At 40.1% G+C, this 27,518-nt stretch overlaps 2 protein-coding genes across 4 annotated transcripts; one reads left to right on the top strand and one right to left on the bottom strand.

Annotated features, from left to right (window-relative positions):
* Nucleotides 1-1,590: 1,590 nt before the first annotated feature.
* fyco1a (FYVE and coiled-coil domain autophagy adaptor 1a) lies at nucleotides 1,591-23,471 on the bottom strand. 3 transcript variants are annotated; one of them, XM_074635517.1, is made up of 19 exons: nucleotides 23,352-23,471; nucleotides 20,339-20,453; nucleotides 19,458-19,564; nucleotides 19,205-19,330; nucleotides 17,983-18,089; nucleotides 17,373-17,516; nucleotides 17,150-17,237; nucleotides 14,547-17,042; nucleotides 13,055-13,147; nucleotides 11,419-11,537; nucleotides 11,161-11,328; nucleotides 9,780-9,932; nucleotides 9,074-9,303; nucleotides 7,293-7,446; nucleotides 5,629-5,721; nucleotides 5,194-5,404; nucleotides 4,464-4,573; nucleotides 3,258-3,342; nucleotides 1,591-3,196 (listed from the first exon to the last, which is right to left on the bottom strand). In XM_074635517.1, the coding sequence occupies exons 2-18, from the start codon at nucleotides 20,397-20,399 to the stop codon at nucleotides 3,267-3,269; spliced, it is 4,536 nt and encodes a 1,511-aa protein (XP_074491618.1). In that variant the 5' UTR covers nucleotides 20,400-20,453; nucleotides 23,352-23,471; the 3' UTR covers nucleotides 1,591-3,196; nucleotides 3,258-3,266. The 3 variants fall into 3 exon arrangements, with proteins under 3 accessions (XP_074491618.1, XP_074491619.1, XP_074491620.1); XM_074635518.1 differs by having other exon boundaries at nucleotides 3,266-3,342; XM_074635519.1 differs by having other exon boundaries at nucleotides 3,266-3,342; nucleotides 20,339-20,450; nucleotides 23,352-23,457.
* Nucleotides 23,472-25,242: 1,771 nt separating this feature from the next.
* Nucleotides 25,243-27,260, top strand: xcr1a.1 (chemokine (C motif) receptor 1a, duplicate 1). The gene is made up of 2 exons (XM_074635520.1): nucleotides 25,243-25,380; nucleotides 25,670-27,260. Exon 2 carries the CDS (start codon nucleotides 25,687-25,689, stop codon nucleotides 26,698-26,700), a length of 1,014 nt encoding a protein of 337 aa, XP_074491621.1. The 5' UTR covers nucleotides 25,243-25,380; nucleotides 25,670-25,686; the 3' UTR covers nucleotides 26,701-27,260.
* The last annotated feature ends 258 nt before the right edge of the window (nucleotides 27,261-27,518 follow it).

The raw sequence follows: 27,518 nt of genomic DNA, 5'->3' as shown, positions 1-27,518 counted from the left end.
TGCATTGGTCAATTTTGGGCTATTTAGCTTCCATAACATGTCTTCTTTCAGACTAGTGGAAAACATATTTTTCTACTTTGTCTATTAATTTCTCCTAAATTCACCAAACTTTTAGATAATGCCTCATTTGCATAATTAAAAATAAAACTTTAGGAAACTTATAATACAAAAAAGAATTGTCTTAATGTAAGTTATCAACTGGGGAAGTTTCATGGTCATATTATTATTTTTTTTACCCCATTCACCTGTAGTGTCTTGCAATATCTTTAAAGGCCGTATTCTCAAAATGAGTTTTTTTCTCATAATCTGAGCCAGACATCCCCACTTCAGTAGCACTTAAATCAACAAAACTTTCCAGTTTCATTCCTATCTATATTCTAAAGGTTTTACTGAGGGGTTTATTGATATATCATTCCTAGCCTGATTTATAGAACATTTTATTCCTAAACACATGGCTCTTGAGAGTATTTTCTGATTTATGGAGTGATAAAAATACATATTCAAAATTCCCACAGTAAAAACCTTTGACTCTAATATGTCAAGAAAAGAAAATAACAGTTTTGAACCTGGCTTCATCAAATGTTCAGATTTCTGTTCTGAAAATGTATGAAACTTAGCACATATTTAGTTAAGATAATGCATCATTTGCATTATAAACATGACATTTCAGAAAACTTGTAATACAATAAATAACTGTCTTAATGTAAATAATCAACTGGGGAAGTTTCATGGTGATATCTATGTGTTAAAGTCTTTACCCAATTCACCTGTAGTGTCTCCCCTTAATTAGTGCATTTGGTCAATTTTGTGGAAAAACTGTTTCTTTTAATGGATTTGTTTTTTTAAGGTTATTTAATAAAAGCTTATTCAAAGGCATATGAGACAATTTTATTTTTGTTACACCAAAATATGCCATATAAGATCTAGGATGAGTATTTTTTATTCATTATCAATCAATCTGGCAATTATTTTTTTGATTAATTCATCTTGATCAATTCTTTTTTTTTCATATTCCCACAGTGACATGACATCTTCATATAGCTGTTATTTGTCCTGTTAACAGCCCAAAACCCAAAGTTATTAGCACATTTTTATATTTGAGAAACTGGAACCATCAAATATTTGGCATTTTTGCTAGAAAATTACAGATTAATTTTCTGTCAATCAACTAAGAAATCGGCTAATTGTTTCAGCTCTGATGAGATCATTAACACAGGTTCTGTAACAGGCTCTTACAAAAGCAATGAGAAAACAACATTATCCTGACAGGTTGTTTCCACTTCTGCTCTCCAACAATGTGACACAGTTACAGCATTGTTTTCAAAACTTCATGGTTTATAGCAGAAGAATAAACTAGCTTCTATTCTCATGGAGAGTTGTTGTCTGTATTGAATGGTTTGGGTTTTTTTATGGTTGTAAAAAACCATCTACACCCCTTCTGATCTATTGTTTGGCAGGAAAATATACTTGTTTGTGTGTTGGCGTCTTTTTCACGTCAGATTTCTGATTGAGCGAGGCAGCACGCAGAGGTAATGTGTTGATCTTGTTGTTCTGACGTTCCAAACTGTCAAACAATAAACCTGACACAGATTAGTGGAAGTCGGAGGCATCATCACTCCCGCGTTTTATTCATGTTTCCTGGGAGTTTTGACAGGTCTATTACTAGTCACACTGAGTGCTCGTAGTCATGATTCATGCACATTCTACTCCTCCAAAATGATCCTTCGAAAACAGCAAGTAGAAAAATCTGTCCCTGCGTGAACACTTTGACACAGATTATGTAAACTTTACAGATTTAATATTGTAACAATTTATAAAATCATCATCACAAAGTGCAGCTCTGGAGAGAAAATATGAGCTTTTGCATAGAAATTGCACCGATTTACACCCGTCAAAAAGAGATCTGACTACGAAGCGTAAACAGATCTCTATAAAAGCAGCATAGAGATAAGCCCTTACTTCATTAAGTAGTGTTTGGTTGTGTCCAAAAGTGAGCGAAGCCCGTTTTTTTCCTTATTGCTTTGCTATAAAAGAAACAATAAACAGCACACAACACTGCATATGACCACTGAGAGTACAGTGCAGTTATCTAAACAACTGAAATCCAAACTGAAAAATCATTTCAACTGATAAAACTGAAACACGATATTGTGCATATTGTGATTTAAATGTCACTTGTAGTGACTTTTTTACAGAATAGTATCAACTCTTACCAAGTGTCCTATTCTGTACGGATAACAAGGAGTAAAATAATGTAAAAGCAGACTAATCCCTGGCAATCAGAGTTAATAGGCACTTTAAAAGTACAGTAGCTCGTAAGCTGACAGTCATTAATATACTTTATATGAAGGTCATTGTATTTTACACATGTCAGCCTGTGTAGGTACAGTCACTCTGCTTCATTAGATCCTATAAACTAGATGGAGAAAGCTGGTTTATAGTCTCCGTACACAGAAAGTAAGATGGCAGTTTTTCCAAAAACACAAAATTAGGACATGCTACCACTGGAGGACAATTTTATGTCCCACTCCTGAGATTTGCACAAAGTTCATATTGCTTTGTATTTTTCCAGGCCAGTTACTAGTTGCTGTTTTTTTTTCTTCCTGTGCTAGCAAAGTGCAAACATAGTATTCAGATATGTCAATTAATAAAACAAGCTAGGAGCAAACCACTTGTCTGCACCGTTCTGCTTCGAGAGCTTTGATTTAAAAGATTGCACATCAACTGACCATGACTTGGTACATTTTTAAAATTTTCCTGGGTCTTCATAGACTACTTTTGCAAATAAATACTTGTCGTCTGATAACAGTCTTTTATCGTATTTCATACTGCTAGTGTTACTTGCATTCCCTAACGTAACAGCATATTTGGGAAAAGAAAATAAGACCAACAACAATTAAAGAAAGTAATAACAAAATCACACAATTTCTCAAAGGGAACAACTTACTAATAAAAACCCAGCTGAACTATTACTTGGTGTATATTTGAAAAAAAAATATATGATAAAACTTGCATAAACATTTGTCTTTCCATTTCTACCTAAAACCGTTTTCATCTTGCTGAAAACACTTCACTTAGCGCTCCTCGAAACATTAACACCAGACTTAAATAAAGCAGAAAACATAAAATACTTGGGTAAAAACAGGTTTTGGGAACAAAAAAGCAAATTTGCCATCTCTTCAGCCCCCCCCCTCAGCTGCCACAGTGACATCATGCTGACGTGTTTGTGACATCATGCTGATGCCCTCATTGGGAGCTGTCCAGCTTCAGGGGAAGTCGCTTCCATCATAGATTATGGGCCTCTCCATGGTCAGATGGTAGAAGACTTTCTTGGAGATAAACCTGTTGGAAGAGGGTTTCTGATCAAAGGAGTGCAATCCGATTAACTGAAACGAGACGCTGAGACACAACAGAAAGCCGGTTTACAGGCTGAATGCACACACACACACACTCACATACATACATACATGCCCAATAGTGGCATGAAATGAATGCAAAGACAATTATTGCTGCCGCAGTGAGTCTGGAGGAAGTTGAAAAAAGGGAAGAGGAGGAAGACAAATGAGAACTATTTTACAAATATCTTTGAAATCATGTGTCTGTAATCCACCCAACACAATGCCCGAGTAGTCATTAGCACATTTATTCTGCATCACACGGGTCTTGAACTCACAACCTTACAAGCGGGTTCACAGGGAACAGAAGCGCAGAGAAGCGCAGAGTTATGTTAATCAAGCTGAAGCCTAGCTGTTCTCTGTCTCTGTCTGCTCGTGTCTCTCGCTCTGTTTAGACACAACTGACAAATATGTGGAATAAGTACATAATTTAAAACCCATGATCAAAAACAGCAGTGACACGAGGCTGTTTCTAATAAATAGAGTGGATGGATTTTGAAATGTGATTGGGGAGAGGGACTGGGAGGGAATCAGAGGAATTAAAACTCCAGGAGAACAGCAGGGAGAGAGGGGAGGGAAGTCAAAGGCGTTCGTGGGATGCATATTTTATCATCTTATCAGAATCAGATAATTTATATCATATATAATATATCATTTATATGGTTTATAGTAGATTTTCAGTGTGTTTTCTTGCCAGATTTGCTCGCGGCACGCAGAGAAAATAGACCAGACGCCGAAACTATCGCTGAAGATTGCGAGCCGACCACGGAGCTCCGTGGCACGTCACATCCTATACGAACAGCCCAATTGATTTACATGGGTACCGAAAGGACAAGGGCAGCGCTTCTCTGAAAATCACGGCCTATGTGAACCCACCGTTAGACATGCATGCATGGGAAGGCAAATTTCCTGGTAGGAAGAATAATAATATTGACAAAAACAAGAGGGACCGGCAGCAGAGCTGCTGGCCGGCCTCTAATAAGAGTTAAAACACTTCCATAATTCACAAGCTTCTCCCACTCAGAGGAAGCGTCAGGATAAAGACGCTGGACATCAGGAGTTCCATACCGTGAGAAGGAGTTGTCAAAGATGAGTGTGTAGAAGCCGGGGTTTCGGACTTTCAGCTGTCCCTGAATTGTCTCTTTATGGGAATTGCAGCGAGTCAGAGGAATCAGGACCTGAGAGAAGAACAGAAACATTGGTCTGAAGTGAAACTCAATGCACAGATGAAAGATTCTGCCAGAGGTAGCTGAACAAATCTCCCCTCCGCCGGCTTATCTATCTATAATTTCGTTTTTATGACATTTATGTTACCTTACATAAATGATCAGTATCATAATAACTGTAATATATTGTAAAATCCAACACACTTTGAATTAAAAGCAAATTTTGAATAAAAAAAAAAAATCTCACATTAGGAAATATTGACAAAGATGGTATATGACACGAAAGGTCATAACTCATTTACAAACCGTGACATTTTAGGTGCAGGATGTGTACCTCCACCTGCTGAGCAACACTGGCAACCTGCAGTGGTTTTCCTCCGTCAGTGATATTTGAAAGATCAAACAAACAGCAAAAAACTGCAGGGGGCGCCCATGACAGGGTCAGTCCATTGTGTTTGGTAACAACTTCTGCCTTTGCGTCATCGTCTGTTTTGAAGTGGCTTCAATTTCTAACAATTCAACAGCATTGCCTCCAGCTTTATGGCGTATATCAATTTGAAATTATGCAACAACAACCTTTCCCTTCCTGGACTTTGTCTCACAACACATTGGTCTTCGATGAGTGCATCTACCTTTGACTGCTCCACATTTGTGTCGGTGGATTCCCTGTAAACCACACTAAAGGAGATGCTCTTAGGCTCTGAGGAAAACACCCAGCTGATGCTTGGCCCACAGTCACCCACGGCAACGGTTATCACACTGTAACAGCTGGACTTGATGAAGAGTTCCCTGGAACCGTCACCAAACTGAGAAATGTCGTCAATGCTGAGAGGGACAGCCATCCTGCAACGAGAAAACAAATTCATTTTAAGATTGGTTTTAATACAAGGTGACTCACATTAAGGGGTAACTTCCATATTTTTCAACCTGGACCCTATTTTCCCATGTTTTGTGTATAAGTGACTAATGGGGACAACACTGGACCAATTTCAAAAATTGTTGTCCCCTTTAGTCACTTAGACACAAAAACATGTTACCCTTTAAGTACCCCAAAGGTCAAGACTCACGTGACTTCTCCTGATTTGAGAAGGTTGATTTCTGAATCCTGAACAGTGGGAACGTGCTCTTCTGGGTCATCTGGGGTCACATCTCCTGTGCCTCTGCAAAACACAAGACGCACAAAGTAATGTTTTATTCTAGTTTATTTTTGAATCCATATATTAGGGCTGCAACTAATGGTTATTTTCATTGTCGATGAATCTGTCAATTATTTTCTTGATTAATCAATTAGTTGTTTGGTCTATAAAATGTAAGAAAATGGTGAAAAATGTCGATCAGTGTTTCCCAACGCCTAAGATGACGTCGTCAAATGTCTTGTTTTGTCCACAACTCAAATATATTCAGTTTACTGTCATAGAGGAGTAAAGAAACCAGAAAATATTCACATTTAAGAAGCTGGAATCAGAGATTTTTTCTTTCTTAGAAAAATCCTCAAACCGATTAATTGATTATCAAAAGAATTGGTGATTCATTTAATAGTTGTACTAATCGATTCATCGTTGCAGCTCTAGTATATATAACTCTTCAATGATAGTGATTAATTCAGATTGTTAATGATCATTTAACTACAAAAATACAAAGTATCCTGGTGCAGCCAACATACTATGGGTATAGCTTTCTTTCAAAAATGTCTTGGTGATGCACTCCATCATTCATCATTATGCATTTAAAGTGGAATATGGATTTTACCCATGCATTCTGCAGGTTTTATCCCATGTACTTAATTTCAAAAACATCATGCTTAAGATTAATTATGACATTATGACATTCAATCTAAGCACAAGCTAATTCAGTGTAACCTCATCTTCCTCCCAGTTAATTCTGAGGTACATCTTTGTACATTGTACATTTTTGGCACATAAATTGTAGGATGACAGCAACGACAGAGTACTTCTGCACATGAACTTGTTGTAAACGTTTCCATACAATTTACAACATAATGGTAACACATGAATGCTAGTTCAGCCTCTTTCCAGCACCCTGTCCCCTACTATTCGACACCTGGTAAGGGGCAGAAATATGTGTGCTGAATCCCCTCCAGGTGCTATATATCGGAGATCTTATTTCTTGGGGTGTATTGTGATATCTGTGAGGTGTTGAAAGAAAAAAAAAAAACAGCTCAAGTTGCACCTACTCCAGAGATTCCTGCATTCGAGCAGCAGCACGTCTGTATTCATTGTGCTTTTTAAGAGCAGCAGTGGGATATTCACAGCAGGTATGCGCTAGCTAGAGAAAGGGGCCATGATGAGTGTCTCCAATGATCTGTTTGTTGTTTACAACTCTGAATGATAAAGGTCAGAATGGACACATTGTTCCTTTCTAATTTCCTAACAATACGGAACTACTTCACTTCTCTATTTCCTACTTCCCACCTTTGAAAGTGCGAGGAGTTCAGTTCAGGGTACATGACATGCTCCGATTAGCTAACATGACACCAGTACACTTCATGTATGTAGTTGTCACTCTTCTTTGAGCAATAATTGACAATGGAGCCCTGGACGTTCATGTGAGTGTAACCCCAAGCTCAGTGCTAAACTGCTGTAGTCTCTTGTGACTGTTTGACCTTCAACTGAGGAATCTGACCAAAGGACAGAGTCACATACTGACTCTGGCTGAACCAGGTCTCAATCCCATCCCTCTGCTCCGTCCCCAGATTAATATTTACACTCACATATCCAGTGCTCCTGGAGGCCGTCGGTCTTGTTCTCCCTCCAGGGAGCCTCCTGTAGTCTGAGAGGTGGCGTCACTGTCGTAGACGCCATTCACTTCCTCTTCTGTGATTATGTCAAATACTCCGTCGTCAGACCTGTTGGTGGGGTCTGAAACTGGGAGGAACAAGAATGTATGAATTAAACTACTGCACCATTGGACCACTACAAAGTATACAAAAACTTATTGCATGTAAAATAAAGAAAAGAGCTAGAAATTCATGTTTGAGACAGAGAGGGCGAGCGGTAGAAGAGACCGTTAGCGCGGTGGTGCTGCGAATGAGAGGCCATTTTTTTTATTTCTGATTGTTTCACGGTGGTTTCGTTCTAAAGCACACATAAATAACCTTCAAACACTCAACATTTGATCTACTGTGGAGACATATGCTCTTTGTTTCATTTCCCTCCTCTGTATTTCATTCATTACATCCAATGCATCAGTAAATACTATGCTAGGGCTGTGTATTGGCAATAATCTGGCGATACGACACGTATCATGATACGGCGGTTACAATTCAAAACATTGAGATATATCGTGATACTATAAGTAAGGCGATAAATTGCAATTTTCTAAATCTAATTTTAGGAAAACTGTCATAATATAAAGAACACACTACCATTTTTTTTATGCAATCATAACAGTGGGATCTGTATTTGCATTTATCACAGTCCCTGTAAGATCAACATCACAGCACTACTTTGAGAGGACACATTGAGAGGGTGCATATCTTTGCAAATGAAATAGAAGTATCTAGACGTGTTGAAGACGACTTGCTGAAGTTCAAACCGAGCCTCAGAATGGGGAAGAAAGGGGATTTAAGTGACTTTGAATGTGGCATGGTTGTTGGTGCCAGACGGGCTGGTCTGAGTATTTCAAAAACTGCTGATCTACTGGGATTTTCACGCAAAACCATCTCTAGGGTTTACAGAGAATGGTCCGAAAAAGAGAAAATATCCAGTGAGCGGCAGTTGTGTGGACGAAAATGCCTTGTTGATGTCAGAGGTCAGAGGAGAATGGGCAGAGTGGTTCGAGATGATAGAAAGGCAACAGTAACTCAAATAGCCACTCGTTACAACCAAGGTATGCAGAATACCATCTCTGAACGCACAACACGTCGAACCTTGAAGCAGATGGGCTACAGCAGCAGAAGACCACCCGGTACTAGCAAGGTGTACCTAATAAAGTGGCCGGTGAGTGTATATATATATATATATATTTATATTTATTTTTTTTAAACATATTTTTTATATGAAACCGTCGGGAACACTGAACTGCAGGCTGACCAGCAGAACTCGTCTAATGTCATGTTACCTTTTCATACGTCAGCGGACTAATTTGCCTAATCTTTGCAGGTCTTTAGACCGCTATGGAAACGCAGGGCTAAAGGAACCGTTTTGTACCTTTAAAAGTAGTCCCGGAACTAAAATTATCAGGAACTTCTTGGTGGAAACCCGGTTTAAGCCAGTTCAAAATAGAAGTAGTGCAACATTATGCAGCTTTCCTTTTTCTTTTTACAATGACAACACTTCCCCTTTTGTCTAGTGAACAAGAATTACTGTATATGGCAAAGGTTTCAGTCCTTGTTCCTCAATATGACGAAGTCAATCTTATCACTTCTGCTTACTGTAAAAATTCCCTATTAAGTTAAAACACATGTGCCCGAGAACTACAGGAATCAACGTTAGGGTCACGTGTGCGGTTGTCAAGTTAGCCTGTAGTAGTTAGCATGTGATTTTCTCTCACCTGTTACCCTGGGAGTTGGTTTATACGGGGCTGGTTCAAGAGGTGGATGAGGTCCAGCTCCCGGTGGAGGAGGCGGAACGTCTGACGGACTCAGCTCCGCCTCTGTGAACCTCTCCACCACCGCGCTGTGTTCGGTGTAACAGTCCCTGCAGCAGCGCTCCTTCTTCCCACTGTACTTGGTCATCACAAAGTTGTTGCTGCAGTAGTAGCAGAAGATGCGACCACAAAGCCTAAAATGATTAAAGTATGAAAAAATAAATGGGTTTTCATCTATGTTAGACCTATAAGTTTGTTAATAAAATATTTTTGATGTCTTGCATTGATAGTAGTGATACTATGTAGTCTGAAAATCAAAATAATTTGTTTTTACATTTATATTGAACACACTTAATAGATCCCACTTGTATTTACTTATTTACATGGTGGTTATATATTGTATGTGTTTGATGGACATATTTGTACATATTTCTTATTTAATATTAATTCATTACTTATTCATTTATTTTACTATACATATATTGTATTATACTGTACACTGTAGCATTGTGTACTTCTTATATTTCTTTATGCTTATACATAAGAGCAACTGTAGCGTCCCAATTTCCCCTCGGGGATCAACAAAGTATTTCTGATTCTGATTTCTGATTCTGAAACAGTAGACGGTGACAGGAGCAACAGTGTACAGTAAGCCCCACTGAAAGCCCACCTGCAGTGATGTCTGCGCAGGAACCAGGTGAACTGGCCCTGGCAGCCGAGGCAGTTCGTGGCCTCCTTATCCACTAACCACCAACGTTCCTCCGCTCGCAGTCTCTGCTCAAACTCCAGAGCGTCCGACTTCTGCCACAGAGCATCTTTGTCCCTGATGTAATACACAAAAAAAATTAGAGTTTAATGTCATTCAGTGCTGTCTCAACTAGGAGTGTCACGATATACTGGTATTGACAATAACTGTGATATTTAAAAATGAAATATTGATATCATGTTAATAATACACATATTGTGTAAATAATCCAGCACCTCTTAAATCACTTTATATTTACAGTTATGGTTACAGACTCTCTCTTCACCTCCCTATATTTGTATTTTGAGTGTAAATGTATATTCCAATAAAGAGACAAAACACACAATAAACAAAGATAGCATTATTATTATTTTTGTTTAATTTCTATAAATATGATAATATCGTTATCGTGAATTATTTCCGCCACGATAATCATGTAGTGAAAATCTGATATCGTGAAATGCGTAGTCTCAACCAATCTTGGCCCGGGACTGAAACAAGTTTTTTTCCCATGGATGAATTCATCCTAATTGCTGTTTAGAAGTGATTTCTGTTGGATGTTAAAACATATAACTCAATGGTTCAAAGCTGCTCCGGCAGCTGATGGAAGCCAGCTATACTGTAAGATAATCCTCACTAACCCTGTGATGTTAGCTGTGGTGTATATGGTGTATTTTCCCACTTCATGATCTTTGAATACTGAACAAATTTAGTCATGTACTTGAACGGAACAATATGTACAGTACTCGACACCGGGAGTAGCTTCATTACCCCAAATGATGCAGCTGAGACGAACAATGAAGGCATGCATAATACAAAAAAAAAAGACTGAAATCATGTGGGCACATCCCAAAGGAGTTGACTGAATCACTTTATGAATGAGTATGAAACCTTTTGAGGCAACAGTGGTTTCTGAATCCAGTGAAAGATGATAGATAAAATTCAGTGGCGTCTCTTTACTACGCTTCACCTGTCACGTTGGCCTCTCAGCATTACCTGCTCTCTTCTCTGTTCTCTGCAAATTATCTCAGCATTCAACCAAGCCTTTTCCCCTGATCCTGCTCCTCACATGTCATTTTCTCCCATTAAATGTCACGTATAACAACATCAGAGAACTGCTCTTACTGGAAGAACCAAATCCAGACACACTCCCCAGTGGGTCTATCAAAGAACTGGCAGCAACCAAATATAACAAGGTGGTAGACATCCAACGAGAAGAATGAACTTTAACCCCTTTTCTCATCAAGAAACTCTGGAAACATACAGCCTTGACCCTGCTGACAGGTGTAACAGTGACGGGTCATACCTTATAAGCTCAATGAGCCGCTCTTCAAGGTTGGTCTTGGTTCTGTTGAGGTCATCGATCTCTGCAGTCATCTTCATGCTCTGGCTTTCTTTGTCAGCCTCAGTGGTGTTGAGTTTCTGCTTCAATTCCTCGCAGACCTTATGCACAGCCGAGTGTGCTTCTTCAGCTCTGAAGAGAAGGAGGTGCGAGGAAAATGAGTCAGTACCTCTTCTTTCACACCAAGATGAAAGTCACAGGTGTCACTGGTCATAAACGCACCTGGTTACTGCATCTGTCAGTTGCTGAATCTCGCCGTCAGTCTCACGAATGGTTGTTTCTGTCTTTGTGATGTGAGCGTCTTTCTCGCCCGTTAGCTGCAAGTACTGCTCATTCACAGCCTTTATAACACATTATAAGAACATGCATACATATACCCATTAGTAAAACATTTCAATAATTTAAACAATTCCATTTTTGTTCTTAAAGGTACAGTGTGTAGGATTTGGTGGCATCTAGTGGTGTGGTTGTAGATTGCAACCAACTGAGTCGCCCTCCGCTCACTCCTCCCTTTCCAAGACTGCCCTAACGTGAGCCGGCGAGTGTAAAACCGTGGTAACGCCGTTCGCCTCGCTCAGAGGCCATCCTCACCATAATAACACTACTTTAGGAGCAACGGAAGTCAGACAGCGGCTGGCGGTTCCACGGTTTCACACTCGGCGGCTCACGTTACCTCAGTTTTACAAGCGTGTCAGAGAACTACGGTGGCCTTCAGGTAACGTAAAAAACCTGAAAGGCTTTCTCTAGAGCCAGTGTTTGGTTTGTCCATTCTGGGCTAGGGATGCAACGATACCGATACTGGATCGGATATCAGGCCGATACTGACTCAAATAGCTGGATCAAATATCTATGACAATGGGGCCGATCTATTCAATTCTATTTAATGCTGTGAAAAAAAGCGTTTACAGTATAATGGCAGGGAAAACACAGATTTTCATAAATTGCATCAACATTTTGGCAAATTCCACGCTATTACGCGTTTTACAGCTGATTCCATTTTTATCATCAGATTCCACGGTTCCGTCCGTGTTTTCCGTATCGCTGAAATCATAGGCCCTGGATATGAAGGGCTCATTCTAAGCTAAAGAAAACACGATTCTTATTTTCAGGTGATACACTAATGAAAACATAGTTATGAATATTATATTCCATTCCCCCAAAATGCTACACACTGTTCCTTTAAGTTCAGTTCTGCTGGATAAATTAATTTCAATACATTTCAAGTGCTGCACTATAACAGTGCTGATGCATCTAGAGGACATATAGAAAGAGTAGAATCCAATAACAGCATTTGTAGTGACCCAGCCTCAATTAAATCTTCCCTCAAAATCAAATCCTATTATATCAGTCTACGAACACATCAAACCAGAGAGGAAAAATGATTAGCACCATTACACTGCAGTGATTTTGTATCTATTCTACCTTCTGCAATCAAAGAAAACTGCTCAGGCAATCAAGGTGTCTCATTATCAAAAAAAAACAAGAGACCTGAAAAAACTCTTATAATCATCTACTGTTAATGAGTGCTAAACAAACAATCTTCCTGTTATTATGTCCCATGTGGTGCGCAGCTTCCTTTTCTCCATCCCTCCTGCAAATCCACTAATGATAAAGCTGCTGGTGTGACTATGTATAGCATGTTGCACCTCTGACTGCAATCGATCTACAGTCTTCTCTTAATCATATATGGCTGTCTTCACTTGAAAAAGGGAGTACATCACACATTTTTTTCTGATGGTCTATTTCTATATAACACCATTTCTCGCTTCAAAGATCATAGAACAAATTCGTCCACCACCATGTATCTACTTATTATGTAAACATCAATCGCTGTATTTGATGCTTAAAGGACACCGACCTCTAGTTTAGACACTTTGGCCTGCAAGCTGGACACGTTATTCAGCTCCTCCTGCAGCGCGGCTTTCATCTTGTCCAGCTGCTCGTTCACACTCTGAAATATGAGAGAAACATAAGAGGAGAGAAATAGGAAGAGTCCACAGCCACACTAGCGGCTCTGGGAGGCTGTAATTAGACACAGCGGTGCTTTGAACTAAATGCCAATATGCTTACAATCAGTGGCGGCTGGTGGATTTTTTTTTGGGTAGGGCCAATCAATTTCAACAAACATCCTAGTACGATTCAATGCAAAAAAAGGTATCAAAAACGCATTACTACTTTGCAGTTACATTTTTATCATTTATTCCAACACTGACATAAGGACATCTTATTCATACAATTCAGTATGTTAATATAACATACGACAGATCATTTATAAAGGAAATGGGCTGTGAGAGAAGAGAAGTGGAGAGAAGCGAGAGACGAGAAGACAAGATCACGCGAGAACTGACATGAGCCCTGACGAGAACAGAGAGAGACACACGTGAACGTGCGCGCGCACACCATGGGCCAAATCAGTTTGGCCCTCCCGGAAGTCTTTTTTACGGCGCTGATTGGATGAATTGTATGTCATTCATGCTTGTAATCATATATCTTTAATCAGTGATTGGCTGTACTGCTTATTAGACCCGCCTTCCTTGGGCCAAATCCATTTGGCCCCAGAAAGTGCACGTGCAGCAGAGCAGCTGAGAGGTGCACTAGCAGAGAGTTCAAGGAGGAAAGCAGATATTTGGCGCAGTTATCCTATTTTACAAATATTACGGGTATATTCCATAGGTCAAAAACACACATATTGACAATTTTTATAATTTTTATAATTTTTATAATTAATAATTTTATAATTTTTTTTTTTTTTTTTTTTGGTGGCTCAAGGTGGGTGGGGCCAGGCCCCGTGGCCCTCTATTGGCCGGCCGCCACTGCTTACAATGATAACGCTAACGTGGTGTTGCTTATCAGGACTCCCTAAAAATGTGGTATTTCACCTTGATGGGCGTGGTTTGACAGGACGTAGCAGTGCGCGCTTGAGCGTTCAGTTTCGCTAGCTTATTCAAAGTGTGACTAGATGGCACTATGCGAGCCGATGAGAACGCACATCAGGCACTCAACACTCAGCGTGACCCAGGACGTAAGGCACCGTCCTTTTTAGGGAGTCCCGTTGTGAATCAGATATAATCTTTACCATGTTTACCATCTTAGTTTAGCATGTTAGCATGCTAACATATGCTAATTAGCACTAAAAACACAAAGTAAAGCTGAGGCTGATGGGAATGTCTTTAGTTTTGCAGGTCATAAACCAATGTATTAGTGAAGTATTGGACAAAACAAGGCTTTGACCTGATGATGGCGCAATCTGTATCTGGACCGCATTTGGAGCTGGTCAGGCCGGCATTGTGATCTGATCTCAGCCAGGTATGAATGCAGCCCGTACAGTGTGACCAAACTGACTGACTCACCTTCATCTGGACCTGATGATTCATGCTCTCCGAGCTCATATGGAACTTGGTGGCCTCCATCTCCTCTCGACTAGTGTCCTTGACGCTCTGCATTTGGTTCTTGGCCTTGTTCAGCTGCTCCTGGAGCTCTGTGATAGTCTCTGGAAGTTTCTCCTTATGTGTCAGCTCCTCTCTTAGTTTGGTGTTCTCCAGCTGTAGTTCTGCCATGCTCTCTTCTAGTCGTTCTACCTCTTTCTCCATTGCTTTATTCCTGGCAGCGTCTCCTGCCCAGTGCTCTCTGGCCTCCTCCTTTTCTGCACCTAACTTACAGATGGTCATCCCAAGCTCCGCCATCTCTGTGTTCGCCCTGTGTAGACCCTCACGTGTCTCGTTGCTCTCTGAGGCTAGCCTGCTATTTGCTGCCTTGAGGGTGGACAGCTCTTCTCGGATGGCAGCCGCAGAGATCGACAGCTCGGCATGGGCGGCTACTTCACTATCGCGCTGTTCAATCAGAGCCTCTTCTTTCTTTTTGCACTCCAAAAGCTCTCTTACATGCCTTTGATTCAGTGCCTCCGTCTGGGCTTTAAGATGCTCGGTCAGAGTCCTGAGCTCATCTCTTTGGGCCGCCGTCACCTCCAGCTGTGCTTGCGATTTTAGCTTTTCCTCCTCAGACCTCTGCACACGCACCCTGAGGTCCAGGATCTCTGCCTGTAGCCTGGACACTTCTTTCATGCACACCTCCATCTGGCCTTCAAGTTTGCCCGTGACTTCCTGGTTCTCCTTTGCTTGGACCGCGCTCCTCTCCAGCTGGGATTTCTCCATCGCCTGCTTCTCAGAGAAAACCCTTTCAATCATTTCTGTCTGTTTAGCACAAGCGGCTTCTGCATCAGCTTTGGCCATCTCAAGCTCCTTCTCCCTGGCCTCAAGAGATTCTAACCTGGACTGAAGCTCAACAAGGTTCTTCTCTTTACTTTCTAGCTGGGTCTCTTTGGCTTGGAGGTCTTCTTTAAGGCTTGCTTCATGCTTACGCGATGCTCCTAAGTTCTTCTCCAACTCTCCGATCTTCCCGTGAACACTCTTCAGGTCAGCTTGCATGCGGCTGAGAGCTGATTTCACAGTGCCCTGCTCCTCTCTCAGAGTCTGGTTCTCCTGCTCCAGCCGCTTTGACGAGGCCTCTGAGAGGTTTGCAGCCATGGTGGCTCGCTGCAGACTCTCATCCAGCTTGCGGTTCTCCTCACGCAAGCTCTTCTCTTTTTCATCCACTGTCATCTTGGTGTCATCCAGCTGGCCGCGAAGCTGTTTCTCAGAAGCTCTTAGAGCTGCTAATTCAGCTTCAAGCACAGTTCTGTTTTCTGCCATCTCCTTCTTCAGCTCCTCGGTTCTCTTCACTGTGGTCAGCAGCTTCGTATTTAGCTCCATTAAATTGCCGCACTGCGTCTTGTAGTCTTCTATCTTTGAGGCTTGTTCTTGGAGGTCACCCTCCAGCTCAACAATGTTAGTGGTCAGTTTGTCCCTCTCTGTGGTCAGGCTTTGGTTCTTGGCTTCTAGCTGTTGTAGTGTCTTGCAGCTGGAGGTAAGCTCTGCCTCTTTCTTCTTTAGCTGCTCCTTAAGGGCAGTGATTTCTGCTTCTAAAGACTTTTTTAAACCACCAGCACTCTTCTGCATTTCATCTTTATCTTGGTGTGCACGTCTTTTCACCTCCTGCACCTCTTTCTCCTTCTCCTCTAGAGATCTTTGGAGGTCCTGCAGTTGCCTTTGTAGGTTGCTCGCCTCCTTCTCTTTCACCGTAAAGGCCCCCTGCAGCTTATCGAGGGCACTGCACTGCTCCTCCACTTTCGCCTCCAACCTGGCCTTCTCCTCAGACGCAGATGTAACTAATGCTCCGAGTTTTGTTTCGCCCTGCTTTGCAGCTGTCTCCTTGACTCTTAGCTCGTCCTCTAGCCTCTCTGCTTGTCTCTTCTTCTCCTCTGCCTCAGCTACAGCTTCCATCTTCCCTCTCTCTGCCTCTTTCAATCTGTCCAGCAACTCGTGTATCTTTTGAGCTGAATCAAAGTAACTGGCTGCTTGCAGGCCCTTCTCATTCAGGACCCCGTCCAACTTGGCCAGGAACTCTATGTTCTTCCCCTCAGCAGCCGCCAACTTTTCCTGGAGCAGTTGTTGTTCAGCCTCTCTGGCTTTTTCCCCATTCCTGAGTGCTTCCACCTCTCTGGACAGGGCCTCTTCTCTTCCCTTCAGAGCCCTGAGATTTCCCTGCAAGTCCTGTTGCTCCTCTTGGGCAGCAAGGGACACATCCAGCTGCCTCTGGAGCTGCACGACTACGCCCCTGAGCTCAGCAGACTCCTCGCCCAGCTGCTGTACCTTATCTAGGAGCTCTCGCTGCTTCAGCTCCGACTGGTCCAGCTCCAGGCGAAGGTCTTCAACTGTGCTGGCATCTTCGGTGCAGGCAGGTAGAGACTCGTTGAGGTCATTCAACAGACTCTGACCATAGTCAGGGCTGGAGGGGAACTCATGTGCTTGCTAGATGGTTGCGAGGGAAACCAGAGGAGAAGGGAAGGAAGAGTGGTGAGAATCATGCGATAAGTTTAAAATGATGATAAAATGACAGGATGCTATTAGTATGTCACCTGGGAGTAGGTGCTGGCCAGACTGTTAATACTGGAACTGCGACTGGGTGGTTTCCACATGTGGCCAGGTGAGTTTCCCAGTGTCCTCCTGTTGACCAGAAAATAGATATGATACTCCAAAGCAGGTGCAAAGGAATGGCTGTATTTATACACACTTTCTAGATATTTTTTGTAGTTTTTATCTGCTCTACATGTTGTTTTCATGATTCGTCTTGTTTGTTACCTTGCAAAAGTGGGCCAGGAGGCATCAAGATCATGACCTCTGGAGGCCACATCAAACTGGACCTCATTGAGTTCATACAGGTGATTGATTATGTCAACACTAAGGTGGGGCTTCAAGAAGGGGCTTCTTGCATAGTACCAGTCACTACGGGAAGAGAGGTGAGGAAGAGGTTACAGAAGAACATATTGGAACAACTAGAAACAATAAAAGTGGCTAAAAAAGGAAGTTGTGTCCCATACTTTCACACACATTGACCAGAAAAGGGTTTATGGCACCAAATGACAGCTGTATTTGTTTATTTCTCCGTTTGGTACAATACTACATTGGGGCTCTACATATAATGCAACTGCAGCTAATACTACTGACTACTACTTTAACAGAAAGGGAAAATGCTGAAGTAAAACAGCACAACAGAACATCAACATTTGGTTCAGTGCAAATAAGGAAATGAAATGCCCATTTCTGGTAAAAGTGTTTACTTGTAATCCAAAAATAAATGCCGTTCCATTTTTCTAATCGGTTTACTTGCATTTCAACAATCATTCTTCATATCTAAATGAAAGAAAAAAAAACATTTCAAAGAGGCTTCATTGTGCTCTGACAGATTTACCTGGTGACTCTCATGTTCATCAGGCACTGCTGCAGGGTGTCAGCCAGTCGTTGATGTACCAGGGAGTAACGGATAAACGCTCGTCCTTTCCCCAAAGATGTTTTCAGCTATCAAAGTAAAAGAAGACATTGTTTTACACAGACCTTTAGTCAGTGTTAACTTCATAACTCAAACTGCAGGGATATCCCACACGTCAAAAACTACAAAGTCGATGAAAATATATTATTTAATCTAAATGATCATTTTAATCTAAGTTGTTCAAGAAGTAATGCTATAGTCATGCAGTTGGGGGATATTTTAAATGTAACAAGCACTATTTTGCCATTTTTTTCAACCAATTATTTAAATTAATAAGAAGAAAGAAGATGAACAAAAAAACATAACATGTTTCAATTACATGTTGCTTATACATATGTTACTGTTACAAGGATGAAACATATCAGTTCCAAGAAAGTTGATTTCTTGGATGTGTTTTTGATTTCTAAGCAGCAATATAAAAAAGTAATATGACTCTCTCTATGGCTCTTCATGTATGTTAAAGGGATAGTTTGAATTATTTGAAGTGGGGTTGTATGAGGTACTTAACCATAGTCAGTGTATTACCTACAGTAGATGAAGGTCAGCACGCCCCCAGTTTGGAGAAACAGACAAGAGTACCGACACAAGAGCAAAACAATGTGCTGCTTTATCTTGCTGTCAGACAGCCGTTTCTGATGGGGAACTGAACTAAAAGTAACACTTATCTATGCTCTCTTCAAAGCAGCCAGACACCGTTGACAAAAACAGTAGGCTATAGATAAGTTTCACTTTCAGTTCAGTTGCCCATAATAAAATATTCTAAATATAGCGTACACTTAAACAGATATCGATTTTTTAGGTGGCTAAAATACGTTTTGCTGCTGCCCCCGTCCACAGCAGTACATTACGTTGCTTCTGTGTGGGTACTAATGTCTGTTTCTCGAAGCTGGGTAGACTAAAAACCGTCATCTACTGTAGGTAATACACTGACTATGGATAAGTGCATCATACAACCCCACTTCAAAACGATCCCTTTAACTTGTGTCATGTACTATGAGAGATGAGAAAGAAATTAAAACCCCTATAGGAGTCATTGTGGGTGGACGGCAAAACAGAGTCAACTACCTTCTAATGGTTTAAGGAGTTATCTGATATTATTAATGATCAGTATATAATCGGTGCTCAACTAGTGGTGTCCTAATACCTCAGTGATGGATTTAACAAAGCGGATCCCATCATTGGCTCCTTTGATTTTAGCCAGACACTCAGTGAAGTATTCCCAATAATCCTTCTTTGTACCAAGAAATGTGGTCTTCTCCTTCTGGTCGAACTGAAAGACAGATAAATATATACATACAGTTGGAACAGTTGAACATGAGTTATTTTTTTGAGGCATGCCATTAATTATCTATGTGGGATTCACTGAGTCAGGTGTGACAATATAAACTAAATCCCACCTGTAGCAGGTACTCCAGTTTGTAGGAGAATTTGTGCAGGTTGGTACTGTCATCTGTGATTGGCTCCCCACTTTCCCTGAACTCCTTTGCGAGCTCTGCAACAGCCTCTGAAATTAAAAAATTAAAAAATTAAAAAAAGGTCAGGGATTAATGACACAAAGTTCATACAAACAGGTGGCAAATAGATTTACCTAGGAAAACACACATATAAAGGGTATAAGACACATGTTTCTAACAGATACTTACATAATATACATGTGTTTCAGGCAAAATTAGAAAGGAACAGCTAGTCTTCACTCAGAAAATATATTAGGGAAGGGAAGAAACAGGGAAGCACAAAGGCAGAAAATTGTTATCCTCTTAGAAATGACCTAAAGTCACATGGCCTAAATTGAAATAAAAAGAAATGAAAAATTGCATCGCCATAAAATTTGTTACACACTCACACACAAACAACCCCGGTGCCTAAATCTCCAATGCTTTCCATTTTTTCCATTCCTACCCTCTTCCAGCAAAGCTGGTCTGTAAATCAACCACTTGCCTCGTATCCATCGCAAAAACAAGAAGGATACCCGTGACGGGTGCATTTTCAGCACACACTCTCTGTCTCGCTGCATGCTCACTGAGGCTTCAACCACACCCTTTCTACAGGGACATGAGGTCAGATGCACGTTTTCCCAAATTATTAGATGACCATGAAAAGGTCAGATAGTTCCAGGCGTAAAGATTGTACTTAGACTTGACACTGAGGTCCTGACATCATGTCTCTTCTTTCTCCTCTCATCAGTCACACCATGTCAGCCAACAACTGCATGCGTGCAGCCAATCTATTCACACACATTCACAGGACAGTCAGGCACACACACATTAAGCTGACGTACCATGCAGATCTCGGATAATCCTCTGGAGTTGGCTCTCCCCGACCGTAGCCCCAGCAGCCATGGCCCCACTGCTCGCTCCCTGGCAACCAGGGGTCACAGGGTCACATCCAGTCTGCTGAATCAGAGAATCAGAAGCAGTCAGGAACAAAAGGACATGAATGATCCAACATACTGTACTCTCCCGTGGCTACACATGGATACACTTGATACACACGACTACCAACTACTATTCAACTGTTAATATTTAGTATATATATAATATATTTAGTATATTTATCAAACTATGCATCTTTGTCTCTGTAGCATTCAATGACACACTCTAAAACAAATAAAACGTGAACAATGACCCTGATGAAGACCTATGTCGGTTTTAAACAATTATAGCCATGTGAAATAAAGGCATTTTAATTGTGTACAAACTCCACAGTGTGCCTTGGATTAGTTTTGAAGGAGACTTGCATTTTGGACTTTTTTTAGATCATATTTCACCCATGCAAAGAGCCCTTCACAAGACTGAATAAGGACAGTACACCTGAAGGATCCAAAGAGCACCTGTAGGTGACTACCACAAAGACCCGGCAGTGCTTTTATTTCGTTGTCTTCAACTAAAAACGTAATTACTTTCTTATATAACTGCAACATTCGTAATTAATATATGGATAAAATTATGAACAGGGGTGCAAATTCCAGAGTTTTCGATTTTCTGAAGAGTAATGATCCCAAAGGGGAGATTTGCATTAAGGGTGTAAGAAAATATAAAAAATATTGACTACTGCGATATTATGTTTTGTGATACTGTATCAATTCTCCAAAACACTGTATTGATTTTTAATTAATAGTTTACATGCAAAGATGAACTCAGTCAATACTTTATTTAATTTGCAAAGAGGTGCACCCTGTCAGTGTTTGTGCCCTCTCAAAGTAGTGCCATAATGTTGGATGTTACAGGTACTATGATGAATGCAAATGCAGCTCCAACTGTTCTGATTGCATAAAAAAGTAATTTGTTTTTACTCAGATTTTATGCAGATGGTGGTGTGTTCTTTATACTGTGACAGTTTTCCTAAAATTAGATTTTTAAAAAATTGCAAATATAGCCTTGCTTACTGTATCGCAATATATTGAATCGTAACCCCTGTATCATGATACATATCGTATAACCAGATTCTTGCCAATACAGCCCTAATATGTAAACAATTTGATTACTGTAAGAACAACAAAAGAGTCAAACGTCCTGCGTTTTGAACTTGGGGTCAAGACACTGTCTCTGGTTGATGCATAAAGTCTACCACAAAGGGTCTCAAGATCACCTCTGTAAAGATTTGATGCTATATAAAAATAAATTGAATTGAATCTATTAGATTACTGGTCTGTATCTATTAGACAACTGTCTATCAGTACTACTCAGGTGTAATTCATACTGTGCAATATCATTTTCCATTTTGTGCAATTTTGTTAATAGTCTGTTTATTGACAATACTGTATATACTGCTCCTTTTTTATACTTCCTCTATTTAAATGGTTCATATTTTGTTACACTTCGTTTAGCTCTTTTTTTTTACTGTGTTAGCTGATGCATCTTGTTTTTTGCACTATCCCCTTTGCTGCTGTACACTGCAAATTTCCCCACTGCGGGACTAATAAAGGAATATCGTATCTTATGTGACATGAGCAGAACCTCCTCTACAAAACTAACACATTAAGATCTAATTACTATATAAGTATCAGAAGTTTCAATGTGTTGAAACTGTTGAGAGGTGCTGCTTCAACCACAATGTCCTTAAAACACCAGCACCACAAATTATGGCTACCATATAATAGCGTCAATAACTCTCTGATAAAGTTTCACCTGAACTGAACATCATAACATTTATAGAGGAAGTATTTATTGCAGGCAGGTTCTGAAATTAAACATTTTTAAACAAAAAAAATTAAGAAATTTCAAAGAATTTATTTGCTAATTATTATCTATTTATCAGCAGACATGGAAATAAAGTAGATGAATTAACTTTGTATTCTTTTCCTGGAAATGTATTAAATTAATTACCAGCTATTGAGAAATAGTGGAATATAATTATCAAATAATGTTTAGAACAAAGTAATTTTCAATACATTTTGAGGTAAATATTGGGGCTAATTTGGCAGTAAATCCAAATAAATTTCAAATAGGTTAACTTGCTAATTATCACCTAATTACCATGAAATGCAGACCTGTAAGATGAAGTGTTATAATATATTTAATTTAGGAATTGCTTTTTAAAAATAATATTTCTTAATATAAGGAAAACCTGTCTGACATGGTGGCAGGTGACCTGAAAGTTTTACCAACATTTACCCTGTTATTTGGCAGGTGGCAGGTGCCACTTTCATTCTCTGGCTACAATGTAATTGAGTCAATATCTCTCTGATAAAGTTTCAACTGAACTGAAAATCATAACATTCACAGAGGAAGTAATTATTGCAGTATCTATTGCAGGTATTACTGATAACTGGATATTGTTGTAGGAGGTAATGTTAGTATCTATTGCAGGTATTACTGGTAACTGGATATTGTGTGTAGGAGGTAATGTTAGTATCTATTGCAGGTATTACTGGTAACTGGATATTGTTGTAGGAGGTAATGTTACTGTTTCCTCCTCCTGTGTTAGTTGGCTTTGTGGAAGTAAACAAAGCAAGGTTATAGTATGTGGTTTGCCATCTAACCATAACGTCATGAAAGCGAAACCATGCACAGAAACAACCTACATTGTAATATATGAGCATGCACAATGTGTTAGTTAACGTTAACTAACTAAACTAACTAACTAAGCTTGTTTAAAGTGAGCTAACAGCTAGCTAAGTTAGCTTCATCAGTTTGAAAACAGTTTTACAACACTAACACAACACTTAACAACGCTAAAACTATATGATAAATCACCGTGACAACACCGACAAACGATAATTTAACTAAAATAACATGTTTATAGATAGTTTCTGCTGAAAAAATAAGAAAAGAATAATAACTTTGACGTACTTTTAGAGATATGACTCAAGTCCATAACAAACCCAGGTTGTTTATGTTGTGCACACAAACTTGTTGAAATCGTGATTGACATTTGTGCCATCCAATCACAGAGCGACCTGTAGCCCTCCGACCAATGACTAGAGGTTGGTAGGCGGGATCTTGAAGCTAGATGGTCTAGTTGTCGTAGCAGAGTAAACAGATGTGTCATGTGATCACAGATAAATACCATTTTCTCTGTGGTCCTTTGTTGTCTGTTGCACATCTTTAATGTATATTTAAAGCAACTGCACCCCTCATACACCATCTATTTTCTTAACAAACAACAACATTTACTTGCCTTTTATGATTTGTAGCCCAAGGCATATGCATTTAGACTAAGCTACTGGAGTTACCCTGCACTATACTCATTTTTAACAGTCTCTTCTGCACTATTCACTTTTTTAATAGTCGTGTATCACAGCTGTTACCCTTCACTATATTCAGTTTTAACAGTTTTCTTCATCTCCCTGTATTTTTATATCTGGTATATTTTTTTGTACTTTGCATTACTAACTTTTTTACTGCCTTTTTACTAAAATGTTTTGCACTATGGAACTGATGCTGGAAACTTGAATTTCCCTCGGGATCAATAAAGTTACTATCTATCTATCTATCTATCTATCTATCTATCTGTCTATCTATCTATCTATCTACAGTATCTATCTATCTATCTATCTATCTATCTATCTATCTATCTATCTATCTATCTATCTTTATGTGTAGCATATACTTAAAAAGTAATATAGTCTGACATTTAATATGATAACACACGGATCATTGGTCAATTTTAGTGATGTCTCATTTCTTAAAGGGACACTCTGATTTTACACTAAAAGATGGAGATTAATACTCGGCATGTGTATGATGAGCTTTGTCAAGTCTAAGAAAAAACCTGAAATCTCAGCTCAAGCTTGAAGGCTACAAATTTAAGAAACCTGAGTTATAAACTGGTATTTACTTATTATTTTTTACCAGTCAGGGAGGATCTAATGAAAAGATGCTATTGGTTGCATTATGGGAAATTTAGGATCGTGTTTTTGAACCTTGACCCATATTGCTGCATCAATTGTCACCCTTCTTTTAAAACAAATCTGTTTCCCACAAGTGCCCATACATTATGAAAGTGCAACTTATCCATAGTTTGTGTGTTACTTAAGTTTACGCTATATTTAGAATATTTTCCAATGAAGAACTGAACTGAAAGTGAAATGTGCTGAAGTGTTTTTTTCAATGAGATAGGCCTACAATTCACTTTTAGTTCAGTTCCCCGTCGGAAAGAACTGGCTGATGCCAAGATGAAGCGGTGAAAATATTCTAGCGTACACTTAAACAAATATAAAATTTTTGTTGTGCTGTGTTTGTGCTGTTCTGTTAAAATGATAACGCCCCTCCTTCGGTAGTTAGAGTTATGGATAAGGGTTGGTTCAGGTTTAGGTAGGGGGGAAACACATATCTACAGAAAACAGTACTTGACACAACACCGGTATTCATGTCTGTTTCTCAAAACTTAAGTTAATAAGTAAGCCTACCTCATACAACCCCACTTCAAAACACCCAAACTATCCCTTTAAAGTGTTGGTTAGGCTACAGTACCACCTCTGTTGTATACAGCCATGCACATATCTTTGGTTTAACTTGCCCAGATTTTGAGATTTCTTCTGAAGAAATAGTCCCTATTAAAACTGTTCACAGCATGTGCTGTGAATTATCCAGAGTAACAGAGATAGTGTTCATGGAAATGCATGTTGCTGCTCAATTTTACAATCGTTCAAAAGTGTGAGCATCATGAACCAAATCTCCCTTATCTGCATTGTATCGTCATCAGAAATCACAAATGCAGCTGAGCCGAGGACAACGCCCATAGGTGAAAACAGGCTGTTCAACAAAACTAGGAACAGAAACACAGTCACACGATTATAATAGCTTCTCCTCTTTAGCTCTCTTTTGAGTAGACAGGAGGCATCGCATCCAACAACTTATCAGTCCCATCAAGCAAGAGGTAGGTCATTTTTTTTCCTTTACACACTTAAGATAGTAATATTACACTATTGTAACAAACTATACACTCAGAGTCATTGTAAAAAGACCCTTCTTATTATTACTCTTATTACAACCTGCAGTAATGCACATACTAATCCATCCATCCATCCATCCAACCGCTTATCCTATTCAGGGTCGCGGGGGGCATGGAGCCAATCCCAGCTGACATTGGGCGAAGCCGGGGTACACCCTCGACAGGTCGCCAGTCTATCACAGGGCTACATACTAATCCTATACTTCTTTTCTAGGATCCAGTTGAACAGCAATGAATAACTCTTTCAATGACAGCCAAGACTATGACCCTGACTATGGGGATGAAGTCTGTGAAAAAGGCGAGGTGGTCAAGTTTGGATCCATTATCATTCCTGTGTTCTTCTCCGTTGTGATCACACTGAGCCTCACAGGAAACATCCTCGTCCTTGTAATCCTGGCTTTGTACGAAAACCTCAAGTCTCTCACCAACATTTTCATCCTAAACCTGGCCATCTCTGACCTCGTCTTCACCACCGGCCTCCCCTTCTGGGCAATTTACCACATCTGGGGATGGTTGTTTTCAGAGGCCCTCTGCAAAATTGTGACTTTTGTCTTCTTCACTGGGTTTTACAGCAGCATCCTCTTCCTGACCATCATGACCATCTACAGGTATTTGGCTGTTGTCCACCCTCTGTCTGACCTAAGCACGCTGAGACCCAGCACCGGGATTTTTTTGTCTTTCCTACTGTGGATAATCAGCATCGGAGCAGCTATGCCCTCTCTGCTCTACAGCTCCCTCGTCTCGATCCCCCACAACGGAGAACACTCCCTGGGCTGCGAATACAAAGACTCCCTGTGGAAAAGCATTAGTGTCTCCCAACAGAATATCTTCTTCTTGGTCGCTTTCGCAGTGATGGCTTTCTGCTACATCCAAATACTGGGGAGAATCATGAGAACAAGATCTCACACAAAGAACAGAGCAGTGAAGTTGGTCTTCTGCATCGTGGCTGTGTTCTTCCTCGGCTGGGTGCCGTACAATGTGGTCATATTTCTGAGGCTTTTGGCAGACAAATTGGTTCCACCATTTGAAGACTGTGACACAAGTATCCGGCTCGACTATGCGTTCTATGTGTGCCGGCTCGTTGCTTTCTCCCACTGCTGCCTGAACCCTGTCTTTTACGCATTTGTTGGTGTGAAGTTCAGGAGTCATTTGAAGTCAATGCTGCATCGAATGTTCATTCGCCAAAGTCAAGTCGAAGAGCAGCAGGTTAGAATGCAAAACTTCTCACGTGGATCAATGTACTAGTTGCTGTTTAAAGGGGACATATCATGCTCATTTTCAGGTTCATACCTATATTTGGGGTTTCTACTAGAACATGTTTACTTGCTTTACTGTTCAAAAAATATATGTTTTTCTCATACTGTCTGTCTGAATACACCTGTATTTACCCTCTGCCTGAAATGCTCAGTTTTAGCACCTGTCTCTTTAAGACCCCCTCCTGAAAAAGTCCAGTCTGCTCTGATTGGCTTGCAGTGGGCGGTATATTCTAATGAGCCTGCATGTGACATAGGAAGGGGAGCCAAATCTGAATGGCTTGTTGAATCACATGTTTTCTGATCTAGGCAGCCCACAAAAACTGACTGGGTTGTCTTATTTCACAGTTTGTCTGTTAGGCACTCCAGATACCCAAATGTATGAGCACAAGCACTGAAAAAATTAAATATTCATGATATGTCCCCTTTAAGTATATAATTTATTTGCATTTACTGCTGCGTTACTGATTTTAAAATGACTAATTCTATTGTGCGTTTGGTAAAATCCTTGTGGTTCATATGCTGCAGTCAAAATTAAAATCTGTTGCTGTGTGCGTGTGCGTGTGTCTGTGTTAAACCTTTGTCATTATATGCGGTTCATACATTTATTTACTGGAGGTCATGTTTTTAATAAAACATTATTAATTAATCGCAGTGGATGTGGAGCCGTTAGCAAATATGTTCACTGTGAAAAATTATTTATCATGATGTTCATTTAAAATGATATACTCTCGCTTTTGTGAGGGTGAGTTTACAGTTATAACTGAAATTATGATTTATTATCTACATTTCATACAATGTGTCATTGCA

Source organism: Sebastes fasciatus, chromosome 5 (genome assembly GCF_043250625.1).
Source record: "Sebastes fasciatus isolate fSebFas1 chromosome 5, fSebFas1.pri, whole genome shotgun sequence".
Classification (NCBI taxonomy): Eukaryota; Metazoa; Chordata; class Actinopteri; order Perciformes; family Sebastidae; genus Sebastes; species Sebastes fasciatus.
The sequence above is the reverse complement of the archived record's forward strand: the minus strand, read 5'-3'. Positions and strand labels throughout refer to the sequence as shown.